This window comes from Ceratina calcarata, unplaced genomic scaffold (assembly GCF_001652005.2).
Source record: "Ceratina calcarata isolate Rehan_Ccalc_2016 unplaced genomic scaffold, ASM165200v1 scaffold123.2, whole genome shotgun sequence".
In the NCBI taxonomy this organism is placed as follows: Eukaryota; Metazoa; Arthropoda; class Insecta; order Hymenoptera; family Apidae; genus Ceratina; species Ceratina calcarata.
The window spans coordinates 104,756-128,779 of record NW_017133297.1 but is presented as its reverse complement, the minus strand read 5'-3'; the positions used below and the strand labels follow the sequence as shown (position 1 = coordinate 128,779).

Below are 24,024 nucleotides of genomic sequence, written 5' to 3'. Positions count from 1 at the left end.
TTTCTATCTAATATATATTAAGATTAAAAAAACAAGTACAAAATAATGTAGCAAGAATGATATAGATTTTATTAATAATAATTATTGATCGGAAAGGAACATGACTATTATAAACGTAACGTAATCGTGTTGCTGGATGCGTTATCTTTTTTTTTTTCGTTTTGTATGTATAATCATAATTAATGTTTATGACGTAAAAATGAGCGGCGAGGGGGCGACCCCGGGATTGATTGGCCAGCTCCCTCCGCTGCCTCTCTCAGTCTTGCACAGTCCACGAACACTCGCGCGTATCTTTCATTCGAATGAACTGTCATTCCTCAGTTTTCCCCGTTTGTCGTCTCTCTCCGAGTCCGACGGCCACGTTTCCTCTTGACCGTGGCCGGGCTCGACGCTCCGGAACGGAGGCGAGACAAACGGGAAGACCTAAAATATAATGGCTCATACGTAACACGTTCATCCTTCGGCAGAGGCATTCGTGATTCGAGGCGTACGATATTCTTTTGTTCCGAATTACGATTCAGCACACACGTTAGTAGACTGCCGGGGGGCAGCAAGCCACGCACGAACGATACGGCGGCGATACACAATCTCCTTACTTAGTTCGAAATTTTACAAATTGGGATCGTACATTCCATAATTAATGAGGAACCATCGATACAATAATAATATTTACCTAGCAAAACGTGCCGATGTAGTGTGGCGAAGGACGCGTGATGATGTGTGAGCACAGTTAAACGTGTTACGAAGAATGGAGGGGTTCTTTTTCATGACGATGATGACGATGATGATGATGATGATGATGATGATGATGATGATAACGATAATATCGGTGGTGGAAGGGGGCGATAAGTTGGCGCGGGAGGATGCGTCCGGTAGAAGGGAGAGAGGGGCAGTTTCTTTCCTTCGTTCCGAGAGTTTGATTAATGACCGGGGGAAAAGGGATGAGCGGGAGGGTTTCGTTGAACGTTTTAGGGAAATTGCACGTCTGCTTGCCAGAAGTTCAAGGTACACGCACTTTATAGGGATACACCATGGGAAAGACACTCAGGGCAGACACTGACATAGAGACTAGGCTACCAACTATATGTATACCTATCTAAACGTGTAATTAGCGTACGCACCGCGTACACTCGGTACGCCCGCACTCCACCCGCATTCCGGGTTACTTATTTTCCCTTATTAGTTTCTGTTTGCTTTTAACGATCAGAGGCATGCGTCGGACACGACCGTGTCGTATGCACTCTCGTCTCTCACATTTTATTTTGTCTTTTCTTTTTTTACTCGTCTTCTCTCGCTCTCTCCTTCCTAATTTAATTTATTCTCATTTGCTCGTCTTTCTATCTCCTCCCCTTTCCCCTTTTCTCTCCTCTCTTTTAATTATTATTATCATCGTTTCATTACACTCAGCGATCGCGTCGTAGTCCTGCTTTTATAGTAAACGCTATGTAGTCTTTATTACTCAAGCTTATGCCCAAAAATCTACCAGAGGCACTTTGGGTTTATTTAGTACCATTTGAAGTCGGCGTGCGCGGGGGAGAGTGGTGTCGCGAATCCTTTTGTCGTATTTTTGTTTTTTTTTTGTAGTTTTTATTAATTATTTATTTTTTTTGTCTTTTGTAAATGATACAGCAACTGAACGACGTGAGCTTCGTTTCACGTTTCCCGACTCGGCAGAGTACCCTGTCTGTGATCCATAGTTTCTCTCTTCTTCTTCTTCTTCTTCTTCTTCGTTTTTCACGTACGTTCGCCGCTCCGATGCTTCCACATCCGTTCTCCACCTCCCCCCCGTTCCTTTCCCGTAGCCTACCAACTCCGCATCTTTCCCTGCTGCCTTACCTTTCCACTCACGGTCTTCCGATGTTTTTTGAGCAATAAATACTTTCTCCACTGACAACTTGCACATTGAATTGACGCACGGGACACACACTCACGCATACACGGAACAATACTCATTCGCAGCCAGCCGCTCGCGTCGACAGAACTCTCGGAGGTTAGTTGCTCGCAACGCCCTCGACGATATGAATTATTTCACGACAACCCCGAGTACTCTAACCTACGCGAGTACAAAAAGATACGAACACCATATTGGATTTCGATGTGCGCTTATAAAATAGGACAGTAACGGTACGTCATAATCGGGCTGGAAGAAATGATAGCGATTCTTCAAAAAGGTACGTACGATTTACGAATCTCTCGTTCGTCCGTTCGTCCATCCCTCTTCCCTCGCTCTCGTTAAATAAACGAACGAACACATCGCGCGCAGGCAGGTCGGCAAACATGCAACGGGATGCTTTTACGAGTACTGTCGGCCGCGAACGGCTCCCGGTCAATCTGATCTGCATCACACGAACTTTCACTCATACTGAGTATGGCTACATCGACAGAGTTTAATGTTACGCTTTAATTAATGATTATCAATTCATATCAATTCAATATCAATGTATTACAATCAGACAATACTCAACAGTGATCGTTATTCATTATATATTACAATAATTAAGAGTGACAACAACATGACGACGGAGGCGTTGAAGCATTACATAGGGAGGAGAGAGAGTGGCACAATGTGATTTCCTAGGAATGATGATAAACAGTCGAAGGAGGCGCCGATAGACGGATAGGACATCTTTACTACAATATGTAATACAAAGAGGAGGGGGGGGGGCCAGTGTGGGCCGGTGATGACACACGAGGACGAGGGGAAATATCTTTTTTTTTCCGCGCTGAATAATACGAATAGCGTGTGACAGTGATAAAAAGTGAACGTCGGGGGGCGGGGGGGAAGTGACGGGAGATGCACGACGATGAAGAACGAACGATTAATGATAAAATGGAACAATGAGCTGGAGACCAAGGAGAGGAAGCACGCACACTCAACACAACCGTCACATCGAGCTGGCCTCGCGCACGGCCATAGTCCATAGAGTAATACCTATCAACTAATACACAGTCTGTCTCCGGTTTCACGGACGACACCTCTCTCTTTCTTTCTTTCTTTCTTTCTTCCTTCCTTCGTTTTGGATGCATGTAAGTATAAATAATACGCGTAATGCACGCGGCGCGCTTACAGCACGGCGTGCCGGTCTCCCTCGTCGATCGACGACGTCGACCAATCAAAGATTGCCACGCTCTTTTACAAATTCGGACGAGAATTTCATGCACCGTCTTCTGCACTCGATTTTCTCCTGTTACGAGCGTAACAATGGTTGATCGTCTTTAAGGGAAGCGACTCGGCCGTGGGGCCGGTGCTGTACGCGCGCTTTTGCTCTTCGGATACTGCATATACATACACACATACTTTTGCGCCGGTATAAAGTGTATATATGTACACATATACATACGACATACCATCCATGTATATATAATATACCCATACTTGTTTAATTAATCATCGTTAATCATTAATTAATCTTATTTATTAAAATTCGTCAGTTCGTAATTAAAAAAAATTTCAGCTATTAGCGGTGGATGGAAATGTTTCTTCGTTAAAAATCGCCGATCCCCCGATATAGAGCGCGGCGTAAAATATCGACCGTACTTAAACACATTTACAATTTAATCGGGTCCGGACCGGCTGATTCGTTCACTCACTTATAACACTAACGTCCTATTCATCTTTTCGTTCGATTTAAAATTCTATTCGCCACGTGCGCGGCGCGTGAACCACCGACGACGACGGCGACTTCAAAATACACACAGACACACGCACACGCACACGCACACACGTACACACGGCGAAGTATTATCAGTTTTCGTGTTCATCTCTTTTGCATGGCAACGGTCGCCGGGCGGTGTGGGCGCACAACGATAGTTCTATTACAATTAATCATGATTTTGGTATCTTATGTACAATGACGCGTAGACGCGCTGCGTGATTATTGCCACACCTGCCGGTCAGCGACTGACAATTCAGAAGACTTCGTCCCCGAAACACTTTTAGTCCTCGTGAGACTTTATTCGAAACCTTCCTCCGCTCGTACGTTTTTCATTTCCTTCTCAATTAACGGTCCGTTGTGCAATCTCTTCCGATAATTCGCGTACTAAACTGAGATAACTGGCTTGCACGGAAACCTGAGACGATCGATTACGAGATAGGCCAGTCCTCTTAGCGCTTCCTTGAAAGAGTACCTAACTGCGGATGAGTATTCAGCAGGGTAACTCTTGACGGGCGGGCTTTGTCATATGCTTCATAGAGTTCATGGTACATCAGGGGTTGTCCACCGCCATTATATTGTGCACCTGTTCAAGCTTGTACGCCAATCTCTGCTTCTGCGAGAACTCGTCCTCTTCCAGGGTAACTATTAGCTGTTCGTTGTATTTACCCGCGTATGTATAAAGTTCGTACAGGGCACAATTCGTGTTGAACTCCGTCGTGTGCAACTACAGAAAACAGAAAAACACATGAGTAAAGACATATTTTAAGGGGTTTCCTGTCCTAAGACAAAAAAATACGTACCCTGGACTCTTCAGCGAGCATAGTGTTCATGTCTTGATCGGATATGGCTTGCATTGCTTTGATATCTGCGTAGTAACGTGCTACCCACTCTTTGTACACTGGAATGTCTTTTGCGTAAAGTAGTTTAGAACTCGGCGAGTCCTTACCTAAAAACATCGAAAGGGCATCGTTTATAAAAGTTGCAATCGTTACCATTTCACAGACTACGGATTTTTAATACATTTGCACAAGATAGGAATCTCCTACATCGTTTAAAAAGTGCGTTTTCGAATGTATGAAATCCGGAGTCTATCCATAATTGAGGCAGACCTAATTTATGTCGCCACGTACCTAATCTATGATCCGAAGTGGAACAGCTGTCCATAAATGTTTGCGCGACGACGGACAGGCACGAGTCGACGATATTCGATTTGTGCACGTCGAAAATGAAATTCGGGTTCTTGATGAGGTTCACCCAAAACCTGAGCGGAAGCGAGTTGCTCTTCCATGTGTGAACCACTTCAGGATCAGATATGCCGTGTTGCAGCGCTTGGTCGTCCATGAAGTCGAACATGTACTTAATCGCGAGGGGGAGAGCGGATCCCCGATGGGCAGTGCTAAAGATCGTTTCGAACAGATCGTCCACGAATTTCTGGAGCGTACCCTTCGTGGCTAGTAGCCTCGTCAGGTAGATCTCCGAGACCATTTTGTTGCCACGGTCTCCTTCTTTCCGCACATCGGAATCGTGGTGCTTCACCAGATGCCAACACTTCAAACCGCCGTCGTGGTTCTGATTTAACGGCGACGTGGCACGGGAGAGCGGGGGACTGGCCGAACTAAATTTGCTGAGATTCAGCGTTTCGTATTTATGCGACTTGTCAGTTTTCTCGGAGAGGATCGACAGGTTGTAAATAGATGATTGCTTCGAGACTAAATTGAGCGATGCGCCGTCCGGTACCCTGTAATGGTTCAGCGTGTTCCGCTTCTTCCATTCGCCTTCCGTTTTCGTCGTCGAATCCTCGTCGTAGAGGATCAGCCTGCCGGATGCTCCGGTTCGCCATTCTGCGTTTTATTTCAAATTCATTGTATTCATTGGAATAAAGAGATTGTCCGATTTGAAATTCTGAGATCTTACCGAGATCAAGGTCGTCCTTCCTGGGTCTTTGACTGTAAGGGGTGGCCCTGTAAATGGTATCCAGCGCCTTCTCCTTTACTTGAGATATCGTGTCGCAGTCAAGAACCTTTACCGGAACGTTCTCTGTGTTCGGATCCATACCGCCGACGAAAACCGTTTGTTGAGATATCGACACGTAGACCGTCTGCAAACAATTTCAAATAATTATCTCAGAACTGTAACTGAGAAAAACGCAATTGTTCGTATAGATAATTCATACCATTGGTTTGAAGTCAATCGACTGTCTAATCAGTTTCTCCTCGGACAATGAGTATCGCGCCTCGGAAGTAATGGCATCCACGGGACCTTTATCGATTTGTTGTTTCACCGCGCGGAACAGCACGTACAACGGCTCCCCGGCGCATTCTCGCATAAATTTGTACAAAAGGAAAGTGAACCAGGCTGACAACATCTTCTCAGCAACGCTTTCCGTTCTGGAATACAAGTAAAAACGTGATAAACGTTGAACAATATGGACTGTGTAAAGATTTCAATCGCAGGAAAATCATACTGAACTCACCTTCTAAGGAACAATTTCGGATGACTCTTCCCTTCCGTACATTTCTCTATCAGTTCCGCCAAAAGGGTTTTCAGAATATCCGTGCAGTATTCCATTTTACTTTGAAGCGTGACCATGATCAGACTGGCCACGTTTACTCTGTCCCTCATCGAGAAATACCGATTGCTCTCGAGGGTCCTCACGAACAGCAGCAGGAACGTCTTGTTCATTATCAGTTGCCCGAACAAACGCAGTCCTTTCTCTTTACGAACCAATTCCGGCCGATCCCATTGCAATACCGGGCTGTTATCGTCGCTTGGGAACAGTATCATCATCGCGTAAGTTCGATAATCCAAGAAAGGTATGCCACCGCTGGTGAGGTCGCCGGTGAGGTCCGTCATCTCGGTCTGCAATTCGGCGAAAGCCTCCTTGCATTCGGCAGCTACGCGAAGTTCCAGAATATCCATTTGCTCCTGCATGTTCTTCAGTACTCGGTTGCTCTCCGTCGACTTGCGCCGGTACGCAATCAGAAACGCGATGAACACAACCACTAAGATCACTATAGCGGCGATCACTCCGATCAGCGCTGGTTTCGACAATGGTCCATTGAGACCAGCTGGCAGTGCGTAGCTGAGTTTTCCTATGTTATAACAAAGAGTGCCACCTACGACTACGATCACCTCTGGTAGTTCCTGTTTATTCGGGAAGCCATCGGAATCGATGGCCGGCGGTTGGGTCAGCGGCGGTCTGCAGGTAAGCTGCTGCCTGGAGAGCGACGTGACGTTACAGAACGCAGTTCCTATCTTCACAGTCACGTCTGATTCCTGGCAAGCGCGATCGAGATGCTGGCCGTTGATGGTTAGGTAATCACTTTTGTAATACTTAATCTCCTCGTCGAACACCTCATAGATTGGATTAGGGTAGAGCAGGAAATGATTGAATCCGTGTTGTGAGAGATTCTGCACGCCCGTTACGTTGTCCATCCGGAAGCCGTATTCCAAGATCAATGGTTTCTCCGCGTCTAACGTGTAATCCGGAACTTCGATCGTCGGCGATCTACAAATCATGCTTTCCTGGCTGTGCACCTCGCACTGCGACACGAACATCTTCTCGTCATGGTACACGTACATCTGCGGGCTTTGGATGTACCCCAGATTCTTCCCGGTTACAGAGATCTTTATACCACCGGCTGGAATGCCCTTGGGAACCTTCATTTGACTAGCTACGCCGCTCTCCACGCTCAATATCGTAGGATCGTCGGCGTACTCGAAATGTCCGTTGTACATCCGAAGCGCTCCGTCGAACGTCATTTTCACGGTGCCGTTCCTCGTACGATTGCTGGCACTAGTCATGCAGAAAGCTTCATCCACTTGGGCGCTGATTATCGAGCACGGTAGCTCGTCGATGAAAGCCTTGATGGTGCTACCAGCGTTCATGTATTTACCGGTGATCCTGACGGTGGTACCGCCGCTCATCGGGCCGTACTTTGGCGATATGTTTAAAATCTGAGGATCGACGAACTCGAAGTTATGCTCGGACTGGCCCCTGAAGTCTTCGATCTGTACGATCACCGGTCCGCGTTTCGTTACGGACGTGCCCGGCCCGTCCACGTTGCAGACTATCTGCTTCGTGCGGATGTAGAGCTCCTCGTACGGTTGACAGGGCAGTCCGCCGACCATTACGCCGTGGAAGATGTCGCTGAACGTCTGTCCCAAATTGATCCCTAGTATCGTGACGTTAGTGTGACCTTCCCAAGGCCCCATTACCGGGTGGAACGAATGGATCTCAGGGTTCGGGCAGGTCTTGTTGCTGTTTAACCACATGCCAGGATCGGGCTCGCAGTTGTCCTTCACCTCGCATCTGTCCGTGCTCTGGCACCATCCGCAGTCGTATTTAGGCGCCAAGGTCAGGCACATACCGCAGTTGTCGGCCATGTCGCGGCACCGGTATATCACCAGGTGCACGTTCTGCGGATTGTCGAGTGGCTTCGAGCCGCCCCAGATCACCGCGAATGGCACGGTGATATTCGGCATACGAGACGTGTACGAGAACTCGGTCTCCTCGCAGTAAATCGTGTCTGCCAACAAGCGTGCGTTCACGCTCGTCACACGACCCTCGATGTTGAACTGACAGACGAACCTGGTCTGCACGATGAATTGCTGGAAAAGATGTTTCGAACACGTTAGGACGTCAATCATCCCTGCGGGGCCGGTAAGGTTCGCGACGCGTTCCCCCCCTTTCTCTCTCTGGCCGGCGACGTGAAAGGCCCGTTAACGACACGTGAAGACGTCGAAAAGGAATTAATGTGACAAGATTCTTAGCTAGCGAGGGATGAATACCGACGTTACTTACCCCGATGATGTGCACTTTAACTCGTATCACCTTCTTCACTCCGGAAGACACGAGGATCTCCGGGGAATCGGTCGCGTTCAGCGTGGGACAGAAACCTGGACCGCTCCTGTAACTCGGGCCGGTCCTCTGCAAAATTCAAAAATGAAATATGTACGCCTAGAGTTTTTTTTAGTAAATCCGATCGTTACAATTTTTGTTCACCAAATCCCAGGTGACCCGCGTAACCCGACCATTAAACAGAAGCTCTCCACTTACGCTAACACCCGTGACCAATATATCGTTGCGACAGTTCTCAGCCGTGTCGTGGGTGCACCTGTGCCCGTCGACGCACCAATCGCAGGGGAAGCTCGACGATACGCATTTCGTGCACGAGCTGTACGTGTTGCAATCGAAGAACGTGAAATTCGTGTCGACTAGGTCGGGACCGTTCGTCATTCTGACTGACAGCTTCGCCGTGAAATGGTGCTGTCCCGGCGGGATAGACGGCAGTAGATCAGTCCTCGGCGTTGTGCAGTTCACGCCGAACGATTTCCGCGAGGCGTTCGTAATCAAGGTCTTGTCTAAGGTGGAGAACGCGCATAGGAACTGTCCGGAGAGGGTCGGCAGATTCTCGATGACCAACTCCAACGTTCTCGCCGTCGTGCGTTGCAGCTGATCCGGTGTGACCGTAGTGATCGTCGTGCATCTGCCGCTCTTGTACGATATCCAATAGAGCGGGTCCTTGGCCGCGTCCTGGCAATCGCTGCGCAGGTTGCATTTGTTCTCCACCGAGCACCATCCGCAGTACGGGTCCTTCGCGCCCAGACAGTCCAGACAAGTCTTGTACACCGAACACTCTTGCACTTTGACCTTCGACACGGTCTTGTTCGTCATCACGTACAAGTGCATGAGCTGCGCGTCGAACAACAGATCTGGATTAATCGGGCAGTCCGGGTCTATCAGCAGATCGCCGTATTCCAGGGCCAGGGTCGAACTCTCCACCACCACCTGGAATAACGAATAAGAAACGACAAGCTGTAATTAATTACTCTCTCGATTACGCGAACGCCGGCGAGTTTCGCAGATTTTGCAAACGTTGCGCGAAACGTCGAACACGGCCATTATTCATCATTTCTTTCAGACTGATAATTTCACGTGATTTATTCATGGAAACCGTGATACAAACTGATACATACGCTTGACACGATCTATCAGATATTCGCGGTTTCGCAAAAACGTGCACGTTTCATTTCCATGTCATGAATATGATTATCGTTTTCAACGTATATCTAATTGCGAGAAAGTACAGGAGAAGTTCTCGCCCGGGAAACGCAATTACATAATTTCCATGGACAACCGTTGGAACTCTTTAACAATTTTTTAACCGTCAGATAATAGCCGTTGTTCCGCGGCGGCGGCGGCCCCGCCGAGCCTCGGCTCTTTCTCTTTCATGGCGGCGCTTGAAATATGTTATCTCTCACTCGTTACGACTTTACGCTTTGAACGCTTTCTCCCTCGAGTGTGCTCTGTTGCCCGATGCTCTATACATCGCGCATCGCTTTCTTCTTTCTTCCCGGTCGTACTTCATTCTATTTAAAACACACCTCCTAGGCTAATGCCGCGTCAAAGCGATGCTTCAGCAGAATCGTGTCTGCAAGGCGGCTGATTGACCAGGATAAACATGTACGTATCGTATATACATCGTGCTCATTAGTTCCGTTTCATAGTTAACGTTTCTTTGCCAGAAGTTTCCCAACGCCGAGTTTCAAATTGTTTTCTAAATCGTAATCGCATTGAATCTGCAGTTAATTCCGTGGCACATGAGAAACCGGCTGAGCCAGACGCGTATTCAAATATTTTGTTTCTTAATTAAAGTAAACGGATTTCGCGGTCGGCAGATTTTTACCGAGAGTCATTTCACGCCGCTGTAAAATTCTAAGCCGCGATGTACTTACTTTAAATAAATCGGCGCGGGCAATCTTTTGCGAACGCGTGTTTAACCAACAATCTCGGTTTTAACGTTTCACACCTTTTTTTCTTTTTTTTTTTTTTTTACGTCCTCAAATTTATCTACCGACTTTCCCTTTAACGCGCTTAACACCGCCACGGACTTTGAACGCGCCAGCTAATTACGCTGCAATATTTAAATATAGCTAGCGAGATTCTTTACATTTTCACTACTTTAATGTGAAACTTCTAAGAGGCGCCTTCTGTAATCTTTAAAAGAAAGCTCTCTCGTTTAAAAGTTGCGCTTTAAAGAAAATGTCGGAACCACCTGCCTTATAAATGATTGTTGGAGAGAAAAGTAAATTTCTAGTGATTTTTCTTTTCGATAGGTATTTTTATGTCAGTCGTCGTTGTTGATTGACTCTCTTATCAGCCATTTTGATGATGATTACTTTTTCATAACGTGCAAGTTTAATATCATTAAGGGGTCTTACCGAAGCAACGAAAAAACGACAATTTCTTTAAGAAGAAATCGAAGAATTTCTTAAAAACTCCGCCATTTTGTCAAATTTCAATATTTCTTGGATATTCTACGTCATTCAACAATAAAACATGTCTAGTTTAAGAGCGTCGTTGCCTTTTTTCATTTCAGGGACCCTAGCGAACTGTATGATGTTAGCAGTTGAGATTCTTTTTTTTAGCATAACTTGATTGTCTTTAGTTATTTTTGTACGAAAAAATTATTTTACACAGTTCATTTATAGGCAAATACATTCATAAAGTTTAAAAGTATTCCATAGAATACTTTTCTTAAAAAAAATTCCCAAAAATGACCTAAATTTTAGGCGGTCACAGTAGTAAGGCCTCTTATAGATCAGATTAGGTTAGGAGTGGACGCAACCGTAATATTTTGACGGGAGTCATAGTATTGAAAGAAAGATATGCGTATTATGTTCATCAAAGAGTATGTACGTTCTCACTCTTACTACCATTACTCTCCTTAAAGTACGGGTACGGTACGGACGTTCGCCGTTAGAGGCGGTAGATTCTGATAGTCAAAAATCGGCTCGGCCTTAGAACGACCTCGGAGATAATCCCTTCCTTCATCTCTACTCAGAACCAATTAATGTATCTATATTTCTGTTCTACTCATTGTTATTTGTTCTCTATTTTGTACAAAAATGGATTCTTGTAATCCATGAATGAAATACATAAATAAATATTACCGATCCCAAATGGACGGGACCGAGCAGGTGCATTTTACGTTTCACGTAGCCTTCAGTCACCAGCGGCGGTCGTTTTCCGCCCACGATAGACCATGGCGCGCCTAGTTATCGCCGCGAGCATGGAAGCCTAACGGGCAGCCTTAACCCTTTATTTTCTAACCGTTTAATTGCACGATACACATGCATCGGCCGCGATGGACTGCGCGATAGGAGGGAGACAAAGTTCAAAACCGCGAGCGAGCGGTCAGAAGAGGAGAGGAGAAGGAGGACAGGAGTAGAGGCGAACGAACGTTCGCAGGAGGAAGTCCTCGTCCTCGGCGAAACGGCTAAGCGCGTGACCTTTGCCCCGAATAAACGAATCGACCGCCGCGCCATGCCTGGCCTTCCACTATGTTGCGATCCTTGTTCGCTCACGGCGTGGAGAAATAATAACGATAATTATCGGAGCTACTGCGAGCGTGGTTAGCCGATGTTAATTGCGCGCTTGGTCATCGGCAAAAACGCGCAATTTTTATCATTGATCAGGAGAGGCAACATCCCCCGGATGCATCGGCCCATGATTGATGCAAGGACGCGACGCTTCCTGGGTGCAAGCCTGTTTTCCAGCTAGCCTAAGCACGATGAAATAGGTTTTTCTCCTAACCGATCAGGATACTCGTACAATCTTTTTCTTCACGCGCCTCAAGCAAAAGATGTCTGACCCCTTGATTACTTTTTATATTTCTCTCCAGAATATTCTTCTTCTCGAAACTTCCGAGGTGCTTGCTGTTTTATTTTAACGACACTCACAGTATCTCTGAGATTGCTTAGCAAGCGGGACCTTAAAGATGAAACGTACATTTCGCGCAGGCCTCAACTGCTGCAGTTCACGGGTTATCAAAAGATGGCGGGGTTAAGTCACGTCGAAACGGGAGGCGGACGTTCGGTAAACGCCGTTCGGTAAAAATGTAAGTTACGTGGATGCGTTTTCGATGTTCACGGCTGTTGGAAGATGGCCGCGTACGGAGATCGTTCTAATTACCAATCTACCAGAGAGACAGCTGGACGTTTTAATCATTCTTGTCCGTTGCCCTCGGTAGTTTTTATTTCCTCTTCATTGTGAATGAACAAAGATGAGCCAGTGGAGCGTTGGGAAATGTTCGATATCTCGCTCGCTCGTGGAACTCCATCGTAAGCTCGACGGAGGATCAATCCCGCCGCCTTGTTAAATGTAATAAATGTAATTATCGCTAGTATAAAGTCCACGGAATCAGCAGTCGTCAATTATATTCCTATCTTCCATCTCTCGAGAATGGTAATGAAATAACGAGGCCCGCGAGTGTTATAAGTCGATCCACAAACGTGATTAACGTGAACAGCAACCAGAGGCTCACTCTTGCTAAATATTTTTTTACACAGTTTACCAACTTCTTATACCAATCATAAATCTTTTTACGCAACTATCTCTAATGGTTTTATTATTGGAAATGAGTCAATAAACGAAACTCTTTTTATTTCATTTTTTACTTTTATGTATTCGAAGTAAAGAATCGAATGCATGAAAGAAAGTTTGGGACTCATTTAGAAAAAACCCTGACCCTGCACAGTATTTATTACCCTGGCCTTGAGAAATAAGTAGTTATAGACTTCTCGGGAATCAATTTGGGTTAAGAATCAATTGTACTGACGATAGTCTCTTAACAGATTCGTTTTTATTGTCTGTGTATACATTAGATTAAGTTACGTTAGGTTCAGCCAACAGGGCTCGTTATTTCATGTAGTACATTAGGTTATGTTAAATTAGTTTAAGTCAACAGGCTTAAGGATCAGTTGTGCTGAGGTTAATGTCTCCGAACAGTCCTTTTTATTATATATATTTATTTTATCAAATAATCCAACATTTACTTTGAAAATTGAAAACTAATCGAATGTAACAATTATGATCGACGCCATATTTTAAAGATGGAAGACTTTGTGAAGAAGCCTGACGATTTGTCGAGCACAAAGCAACAATTGGAATCGAATTGTGGCGAATATACAATAAATACAAGAGAATGAAGACGGAAATAGAGAGCTAGACACATCGGTCGGGTTAATAGCTTTCGCAAATATATCAACCTATTCGGTCTGATAACACGCCAAGCCTTCGATCCTTCTTTCTCTATGAGACGACCACCGGATCTTTGATTCTCCTTTTCCTTAACCTTCGACACTGTAGCGCAACGATTAAACCAGCGGGCAATTTCCCAGCGGGCGTGCAAAATCGTGAAATGTAACTCGACTTAATAACCACGCGACTGCAACGAACAAATCAGAGAAATCAATAAGAGGGGTCTCGATGGTAAGAGAACAGGACATATATATATATATATATAAAGAAGGTAGGGAAAAAAGGAAGAAGGAAGGTATAAAGGATCGAGAGAAGAAATAAAGGGAGACTATCCGTCTTTTTATCCTCGCGAGATCCGGCCGAGGCTACGCCGATCGCCAGGCACAAAGAAACTAATAACGTGCTCGATACAAAGCTACCAAGAAGTTGGTGGACGTCTTAATTACACCGCCTCCATCGTTCACCTCGTCTCTTTTTCGTTTATCCCTCGCTGGATCTCGCCGCCTCCCTCGCTCTCACATGCTCTTTGTTCGCCATTTTCTGACGTGTAGTAAGAAAGCGAAAGCGTGGGCACCGAGCCACAGAGCCGATATCGGTGTTCGACACCGGCATTCCTCAATCAATTTCCAAGCTACGTTTTGACAAACCGACGTTCATTAATTCTTTTTGAAACATTGAATTCTGAAAATTCGTTACTTCGGTGGAAATGCATCTTAATGCTTGCTGGCACGTTCAGCCGCATGAATGCCTGCTCGAAATCCGGCTTGTTTACTCTTGTTCATGGCAAGAAGCACCGAAGTAGACGACGTGTTCGAAACTTCAATCGAAGAAGTTCACTTTGGGAACTCAAGTCTTGTTACTTTCTCACTTTATATAGAACGTAAAAAGCGTTTACCGAGAGGTTAGCTTTTTCAAAACATAGTCTCAAAATAAAAAAGCAATTTAACAGTGTTCATGCAATTGTAAAAGAATCAACGCTCCCCGATTCGTTTAATTACCTCGACGATCCATTTTGATTTTTTAAACGCGTTTCGGAGGAACGGAAGAGAGCTGTTAATTTTGAATGGGACTCAATATTTTGTCGCGGCTTATACAAATATAATCTTTGAACCCAGCGGCAACGGTCGCGCTGTTTAATCTGCGTGCGCGTGAATTTTCGCGGAAAAATTACATCCTGTCGGGTATCGCGGGTGGTCGTTCCCCTAAAAAATGTATAGAAAGTGACCGGCGGCTCAATTTTCACTGGACACAGTTACGCCGGGATGAAGCTTGTTCCCCGGGTATATTTGAACAAATTGGCACGCGCTACCGGTGCATATGGAGAGGTTTGCTTAATACGAAAAGTGTGATTAAAGCGCGTATTCGAAATGCAAATGGCTCCAAGGCATGTATAATGGAGGGACGTATGGATATTCGGGTCCATCGATCCGCAGCCACGTATTTTATAGATTTCGTCAATCTGCAATTTAAATCAGAACGCGGCCGTCGATTCGCGTTTCATTTAATCATAAACGGCGCGTTATATTTTATTTGTAGCTACTTTCACGCGGTGGACGTTACTCCGTAGTAGTAGGGGTGCAATTTATTAAACTGCTCATCAATTTTTCTTAATCGCAATTAATATTCGATGTCGTTCTGAATTTTCATCAGGGATCCGGGCAATCATTGATATTTAAGTATTCAACGTCTATAATCTCGTCATTAAAATGATTAATGCAATGGGCGATGTTCGAGATCGATTCGAACATTCATTAAGGTGAATTTAGAAGGAGACCAAAATTTAATGAGATTTTTCTCTCATTTCAGAAATTTTTCTATTGAACACTCGAGTTCAGGTGATGTATGAAATTTTACTTTCGTGTTCTTCCTGCGCCTTCTAATCGTCGGCCATATTGGAAGTACAATGACCTATTGTTTAGTCCGAACATGCATGTTATATTACACTTCGAGAACTTAATTTTTGATAGGTTTACGATTTTTAAATTCGCTCTGTTTTAATACGAAGGTTTTTCGCTCTGTTTTAATCTTTGGTTAGAAATCCAAAATGGCCGACGAGTGGAAGCGTACGTGATTAGTGAAACGCTCAAAATGTCACGTTTAGTCATTGAAACTTGTCCGATAAAATAAAATCTCTAATAAATTTGAACCAAAAATGGTGGATTCGCTTGATGAAACAAAAATGGTGGACCTTTAGAAAAGCGACCGAAGCTTTCCCACAGTTCGACTGAATTTCGATCAAAGGAACAATACCGAAAAGTAGTTTCTCTCGATTTCCTATGCTCCGCGGTTAATTACGTGAAAGTTCGTACGAATCACCCGGCGAGTAATTAATTCCCCGGCAACTAATCACGAATAATTATTTAATGTCGGATCCTCGAAACAGGAATCGGGTCCGCGTGAAAGCAGCTGAACGTAAATGCGATCCTGCGGGCAGGTTCTAGCATCTTGTCAGAACATCTGATGGAACCGACGCGTTCAGAGCACAGCGTTAAAAGTTATTACCCGTTATTGTTCTTGCAGTAACGCCGTTCCCACCTCCGGGACATATCATCGAGCAGGCAGACGGATCAGGAAGAACAGCAACGCGTCCGTTTAATTATTATCCTACGCCAACAGTGGTTAAATAAAAATCGACATAACCTCAATTCTCAACCGATCCACTCTTCTCCTCTCGAAAAACGAAAACTCAACTGGGTTTTATGGTTTTTATGAACGTTATGAATTCCATAAGATAATCATATCAATTTGATTGGATTAGAACAGCCCGTCGATATCGATGTTAATCCAGGAAATATGCGCGAGTGCAGCTAGCGATGAGAGATTAATCGTTTTTACCTTTTATCTAAATATTACACTCGCATACACGCGGGCACGAGAGGTACGTATGTACAACCGGTATTCCCATGGAATTTTCAAACGCATTCCCGGACATGGTCGGCATGGAATTCTCGTCCATCGTGATTTTTCCGCTCGAGCACATCCGGAGAGCCAAAAAAGCTCGACCGCCCCGTTTCCAGCCGAACCCACATCGCGGATATTAATATGTCCCTAGAAATTCCTAGGGAGAATTTTATCGCCGCGCGAGTATCCGCGGGCAATTTGCAAGCATAAATAAAGCGAACGGGTAAGGCTTAATCTCGGGAACTGCCGCGAAAGTGTTCGAGTTCTTTGATGAGGTCGGAAGTTTCCGAGGTTGTGTGCGTCGCCGTTGAAAAACGGCCGGATATAATGGAAATAAATGGGCGCGGAGGCTGACATAAAGGAGGACTTAAGAGCGGCATGTAACGTCGACGTTCGCGGAGTTTCGAAAAGGAACTTAATTAAACCCGAAATGGTGTTTAGAAAGTTGTTACAACGGTTGCCAAAAAAAGATTGTATTCCAATATCGGCGATAATAAAGAATAGAGAGGAAACGACTCGGGGCGAAGTTGCGAAGCTCGCGCATTCCTTTTCATCGGGGAATCTTTCACCTTCGCCGACCGGGGCGATGGGAAAAAGGGCGGCGGCGGTGGCGGTGGCGGTTATTCCCAGTCGATGGCTCTCTCGCCTCGGCTTAGCGAACTTCTCAAAAATCGAACTTCGCCGGCATTATCGGAGGAAGAAAGCCGCGATAATACTCTTGCTTTTCTTGCGCAGTTTCGCGAGAGCTTCGCCGAAGGCGCGATAACAGCCACGAATTCCCAACTGGGTCTCCTCGTCGAATAAAACTTCCACTCCCGTCGCGTTACCCACGCCTTTATCGCGGCCGCCCAATCGGGATTAATTGCCGTCGAATCGGGAATCGCCATTGAAACACTTTCACGAGAAGAGAACACCAAAGGAGAAATCATAAAATAACGTTTCTCCCTCTTCGTTACGGACGATAATCCATACAGTTTAAAAAAAATTCCCCAAAATGGCCTAAATTTTAGGTGGTCACACTGGTAACGCCCCCTAAGGAGCAACGCAGTGTTAAGGTAATATCTTTTAGTAGATAGAGGCACGATACTGATCCGAGCAATTCGAAATTCGTCAAATATGAAAAGAGCGGAGGGAGGTGGGGGTTAAGGGGTCGATACGTCTAGTCATTTTTCTACGAGAATTAATTCGTTCGAGCTGAACGGAAGATCGAACGAACACGAAAGACGGAGGGGTTAATCGGATTTTTCCCATAAAATCGTGCCTTCTCACGGGGCTTCCGTTACTTCCTTCGATTTCCTTCGCCTCTAACGACCTTACAATGGCTCCGGGAGAAGCCACCTGGAACAGTTGCCGGCAGACTGCGGAAAAATCGCCATCGTGAATCCGATAGAAACTTTTGGAAGATAACAATTTTCCCTAGACTCTCTTTCCTTTATCTCTCTCTCTCTCTCTCTTTCTATCTGTATCTCTCAGTATCCTTGGCGGAACGAGCTAACTCGTCGTTTATAATAAACACAGACCGGGAAAGTTTTATTCCGATGTAATAACGTTTCGTCGAGGGGTTCGTTAACGATTTTCCCAGAGTCGAGTTTTCTCGTTTTCAGTCGCGCTTGTCTCGGCGGCCAACGAATACACCGATCTCGATGATATTTAACAACGGGTGTTTCCCGACACCGGCAGCTTATTTTACTCCATTCTCCAATAACGAACATCCTTACTTCTCATTTCCAAAAACAGATCGTCACAATTCGAGGAGGACGTAACTCAAACGAATTGAGAAATAAATGAAATCAATAGAAATCCATTTATATTTGATACTCGTTACATCTGTCTGTAAAATTGTATTTTACTCGGTGGAAAATTGCGGGGGTAATTACTAAATTGAGGACGTGTAATAACGTGAAATATCTTTATCAGCGGGGAACGATTTTTATGAACGGTGCACGTCGTAGCAAATTTTCTTCGAGATGGGATTAAATGCCGGGAGGATATCGTGGAGTTAACGAACTCCGAAAGAGAAGAGAAATCGCTCAGCTTCGTATTTCCGGTGTAATATCGCCACGTAATATATTGGCGTTCACGGCTGCCGCACGTGAAGACGGCAATTATCTATCGAGTAGCGTAATAGCCGTAACCTTATTTATATTCCGAATTGCCAATAATCCAATTCGTTAGCCTCGGATTACCCCCTAAGTTTTCATATTCCCCTCAATAGATTTATTATTATTGGCAAATTATTGACTATTATTAGCAAGAATCCATTTTCTGTATACAGAGTATCCTAAAACTAGTGTAAGATATTGAAATGGGAGGTTCCTGACGTAATTTTAAACAACATTTTCCTTAGCGAAAGAATTATCCGAGGCGTGGTTGAGGAGTTATTAACAAAAAACCCCGACCAATCAGAGCGTTCGGTTGACGCGATCTACGAATCGGAAGCGTTGGCTCAGATCCGAACGTATACAGAAAATGGAGTCACTGAATATGCCAAATAAGTGACTTAATCGTTTCACTTAAATGCCCAAATCTGAATTTGAATCTTGAGTTTGATTTCTGCCAATAAGGAAGAAAAGTCAACATTATTTTTTAATAAATCTCTCAAGAATACAATTATTGATAAAATTGACAATTTACTGAATAAAATGATTACAACATTTTTAATAAGATTAGAATTGAAGACAAGAAGCTTAGAATAATAGATAACTGACGATTGAAACAAACTATATAGAGCAGGTCTCGTATTCCAGAAAAATTCTCGCAAGAGAGTTAGCGAAGTGCTAAGTACACACGCCGTTTTTACACTGCCTGCAACACACGTACTCCTAATCCTCTCTTTTTCCTCTTAGGTACCCGCCTCACTTTTTCCCTCCGCATCTCCTTTGCGATCCCCTCCGTCCCCGCGTTGCACCCACTAGTCCTCCCCGTGCTCCTCCCGACGAAACAAAAACAAGAGAGAAATGACGTGAACCACGCGGAACGTCACACTAATTCCCATCATTCAACCTGTCCCTCTTTCAACTCTCCGAGCCTCTGCCAATTTTTCTCCTTTATCGTTATCATCTCATGCCCGTGATTTTTCCTGTCCTGTTCATTTTCCTCGCCGGCCGAGCTTATTCTCTTATAGCCCCGTGGCTCGGTTCTTTCTTTACAATCCGGCCACGGTATCTATCTCTATCTTTGTGGCCGCTTTTCTCATTGAAAGCCCCGGACGATGCACTGGCCCAAGACATCTTCATTCGCTGCACGAAATTCTCCCACTTTTTTTTTTTCCTCATTTCACGTCTCTCCTTTTTACGCTCGCTCGTTCTCGCCCTAACCTTTTATTTATATTACTCCCCGCCCCCTCCTCTCTTCGCCCGCCATCCTTTTTTACGCTTCTTTTACGCATCTTTATTTCTTCCTCCCACGACGTCTTCCGACGCCCGTCTCGTATTCATACGCGCGTCCAGATTTTCGCCAGTTGGCACGATGGCGCGAGAGCGATCAGTGGTGGATTAAACGTCGGGATCTTAGAGACCCTCCCCCGCTTCGAACCGGGCAAAAGGCGAGGGCAAACGAGGAGAGGCCATTGTTTTACCCGGTTTAATCGCACTCCCGCGGGCTTTTATATTCAAATCAACCCCTTGTTACCGATGACAGTGCCCGACACTTTGCGATGAAGAGAAACCCTCGCGTGTGACGTTCTCGATAGGTGCTCGGTGTTTCTCGCTTGTTCACCTTCTCTTTTTCGGCAGAATTTAATCAAAATTTTTTATCACGATATTTCGTTACTTCGATCACTTTTTCCATCGGCCGCTGGCGCATGAAATCAATTAGTCAGCGCAAAAAACCGAGCGCACAAATTCGGCGGAACGATCAACAAAATCATGATTGAATATCGACTTTTATTTATGAAGGTGCCATTAATTGTTTCATCCGGAAGCTTTTTTGGGTATTTATAAATATGGCCGATATATATTTCGGTATAAACTGATCTTATAGGTCTTTGAAGTTTCGTTTGTGGAGGAAAAGTCAATTCGGCCATTTTCTGTAGTCAACTAGTGTTGCCATCTATCTGTAAGATTTCATTGTTTTTCCTGTGCTGATCTTCCTGTCTACTATTTTTAATGAAAGATCTATTCTTGCATTTTCAATTTTTATACGAAGCTTATGACCTCTTGAACTCTATTATGGCAGTGGACGTTACATGAAGAGTGCGCCACTCATTGACCATACAAAATGACTGAAATCTTAGATACCCCTTTTGCTTTCAGTCACAAATCCTAACATCAGTGCATCGTTTTTGAGGTGCATGGGGGAACAGTCAATTTTTTGTAGTCAACTGGTGTCGCCATCTATCTATAAGACTTCACTGTTTCCTCTCTGCTTATCTTCCTGTCTACTACTTTTAATAAAAGACCTACTCTTGCATACAACTCGTCATTTTCAATTCTTATAGGAAACTTATGACCTCTTGAACTCTATTATGGCATTGGACGTTACATGAAGAGTGCGCCACTCTCTGACCATGCAAAATGGCTGAAATTTTAGATACCCCTTCTGTTTTGAGTTCCACATTCCGGTAACTGTGCCTCGACTTTTAAGTCCATCGAACGTATTTCATACCTCGGGGAATACGAAAAACTTGGCTGTCTTCTATTCTTTCGCGAAACTGTTTACGCTTTATTCTTTCCTCGTCGACGATGATTCCCCGTCATTCCAGGCAGATTATTCTTAAATCCAGCCACCCTGCTCCTTCGCTGCTCTCCGCATCGTCGCTCGCCCGTATACCCTCGGCAACAGTTTTTTTCAACCCTCCTACACACCCACCCTTACTGCCCATTTACTCTGCCACGGTTTTCACGGTGTCGCGGAGCGAAGGAGAAGGAGAATGAATCGTGCGCTGCTGTCCCAGTGACGCAGCTCTTTCCATTGTTTACGAGGCTACGAAATAATTTTACGGGACACCGCGTTCTTTTTATTACATTTTCATATATTTGCCCGAACCTCGCCGAGGAGAATATAGGTCGTGAACCTTTAATAAGCCCGGATGAAAATCAACACTCGAGCGGAATTCAAAAACGTATTATTAAAAAAAATACCTCCCTATATACGTTCGCCTATTTTTCTCTTAAATTAACGTTCCGGAAACCAGCTAACTCTGCTTGTATTAACAACACCCGAGGCAATCGACAAACTTTTTAATTAGACAATCAGCGGCTCAATCAAAATTCAAATAGCCCATTTCGAAACTCCGAATGTATGAACGTCGTTACCGAATGTTGCTCGCAGAAAATTGCGATCCACTAACGTCCATGCATGGTCTTTGCTCGTTCCTCGTCGTTTCGGATTCAGCGCACGACCGACGATAACGCGGAGTGGCTCGTCACCTTCGGACACCGTCAACCATGTCCGGGAAACCGTCAATACGATTCTCACGTTTTTCTTTGACGTTCCACGCAGAACGACAAAAGAGTACGTCAGAATTTTCGCGGCATGCAACAGTAAGTGGGATAATGCGTCACGTTCACGCGATAACGATAATTAAATGCCAATTCCACGCACCGATGAACGGACATCGATCCCAGCCAGCGGAATGAATAATCGCTAATCGACTCGGACAATGCTAAATCACAGCATCCATTTCCTGCTGTCTAATACGGTCCCGCGCTAGCCGGCTTACAGAAAGAAAACGAACAATCGCTGCGCCTACTCGATCCAGCCGCGATTTCCCTCCATTAAAACCGTCGCTCCTATTGTGTACCGCGGAACGTATGGGTGTTAGATAGAACCCGATGTTTCAGTGTTCTCGCCATCTTTTTTCGGATTCGCGGTACGAGTAGTCGGAACATGGCCGCTTTCATTAACCCGAGGCCTGTTGTAATGGATTTATTAACCAACGAGAATACAATCGTTCGGATTTACTCTATTTTCGTTAATGGTTAAGTCGTTCGCGTCTTAATTTGCATTATAAGGAAAATTCTAATCCAAATTGTACATTAGTCGACTATTATTATTGTTATCATTATTATTTCACTATTATTAGTTGACTATTATTATTATTATTAACATTAAATTAACACGTGGTGGTGGATTTATGAATAAGACTATGAAAACCTTTTAATCCTTACGATATTATTATTATTATTATTTAGAATGAAGCAAAACGAATATGACAACACATTTATGTTAATAGAAAATAAAATTAAACGATCTTATGAATTCACTCATTCCACATGAATGCGCCATGTTTGCACACATGCTTTAAAGCCTTTTCTTTTAAGGAAATGGGGATGTCCTTATGATATGCAAAAAGAATGTTGAATTTTCTCGATGGCTTATATGTGAGTCTTATTAGTTGGAGCAATACTCCATAATTGGATTAACAGAAAGTAATAAAGTATTTTTAGGTTATTGGAATTATGAAAGAATTTGAAGGTTCATAAGAGAAACCCTAAATCTTATATTATTATAGTTTATCAGTTGCAATTATTTAGTATTATTAGTTGTCATATACTAAAGGACGTAAAACTGTATCGCATGTTTAATACATAAAGAATGTGCGTTGAATAAATCATTTTTCCTCTAGCATAGCATAGTAACGTGTAAATATGTATAGAGTGAATGGAAAGTCAACGGAATGCATGTAGTACGTTTTAATCGTCGACGTAATTTTTCCAAACTATCCATTACCACCCCATGCAGACGCAATTTCTCTCACAGCGGGGCGCAACGGCCTTTTCATTGTCTCGCCCAGTCCATCGGCACGCCAACGAAACGCGGTGCTCACCTCGCGAACGGAACACCTGGTTCCGCGTCGGCCGTTTCGAGAATCGGTCAAGACCGCCGTGAGTGAAAGTGAAAATCTGGTAAAAATCCAGATACGCAATAGTGCGAAGTGAAAACGGGAAACAACTATTACTTAGAATTCTTTTTAAACGTCCATTTTGGGATCCTGGCATAATGATGTCATACTTAAATGTCTATACAGCTCATAGGAATCAGATACTATATTCAGAATCAATCAGTTTCATCAGAAGAATCGTTACATTCATGATGACTGTCTAAAACACTTTCTATAAATGTTCTAAGCCCCTCCTTATTTATCACTATGAAATCTTCCCAACCAGACATCTTCTTAAAAGGGCATCGATTACTTCTGAAGTATTCGGGACAGAAAAAATTATATACGACCATTTTTGCAGTAATTGACAGTACCTACAACTTTTGTTTAAAGCATTTTTCGATATTTTGAGAAAAAAAAAATTTTTGATTTTTCCGAGATTTTTCCAAGGGGTACCCCTTCAGATTTTGCGAAATTTTCGTTTTTTGCCAATAACTCCCAAACCGTTGGATCTACGAGAAAATTGCATCAGACCTTTCTTGTAGAGGACGATGAGATCTACAATTTCTATATAAAAATTCTTCGCTAGCGTCTATAGT

At 44.2% G+C, this 24,024-nt stretch overlaps 1 protein-coding gene across 1 annotated transcript in view; it reads right to left on the bottom strand.

Annotated features, from left to right (window-relative positions):
- Nucleotides 1-3,379: 3,379 nt before the first annotated feature.
- PlexA (plexin A) overlaps nucleotides 3,380-24,024 on the bottom strand; it is a 73,826-nt gene continuing 53,181 nt past the window's right edge. The window contains exons 3-10 of the mRNA XM_018027749.2: nucleotides 8,716-9,447; nucleotides 8,461-8,586; nucleotides 6,130-8,267; nucleotides 5,830-6,043; nucleotides 5,571-5,754; nucleotides 4,787-5,497; nucleotides 4,457-4,602; nucleotides 3,380-4,380 (exon numbers count right to left, since the gene is read on the bottom strand). Coding sequence (XP_017883238.2) covers nucleotides 4,207-4,380; nucleotides 4,457-4,602; nucleotides 4,787-5,497; nucleotides 5,571-5,754; nucleotides 5,830-6,043; nucleotides 6,130-8,267; nucleotides 8,461-8,586; nucleotides 8,716-9,447 — 4,425 coding nt within the window. The 3' untranslated portion in view covers nucleotides 3,380-4,206. The remainder of the gene's footprint in view (nucleotides 4,381-4,456; nucleotides 4,603-4,786; nucleotides 5,498-5,570; nucleotides 5,755-5,829; nucleotides 6,044-6,129; nucleotides 8,268-8,460; nucleotides 8,587-8,715; nucleotides 9,448-24,024) is intronic.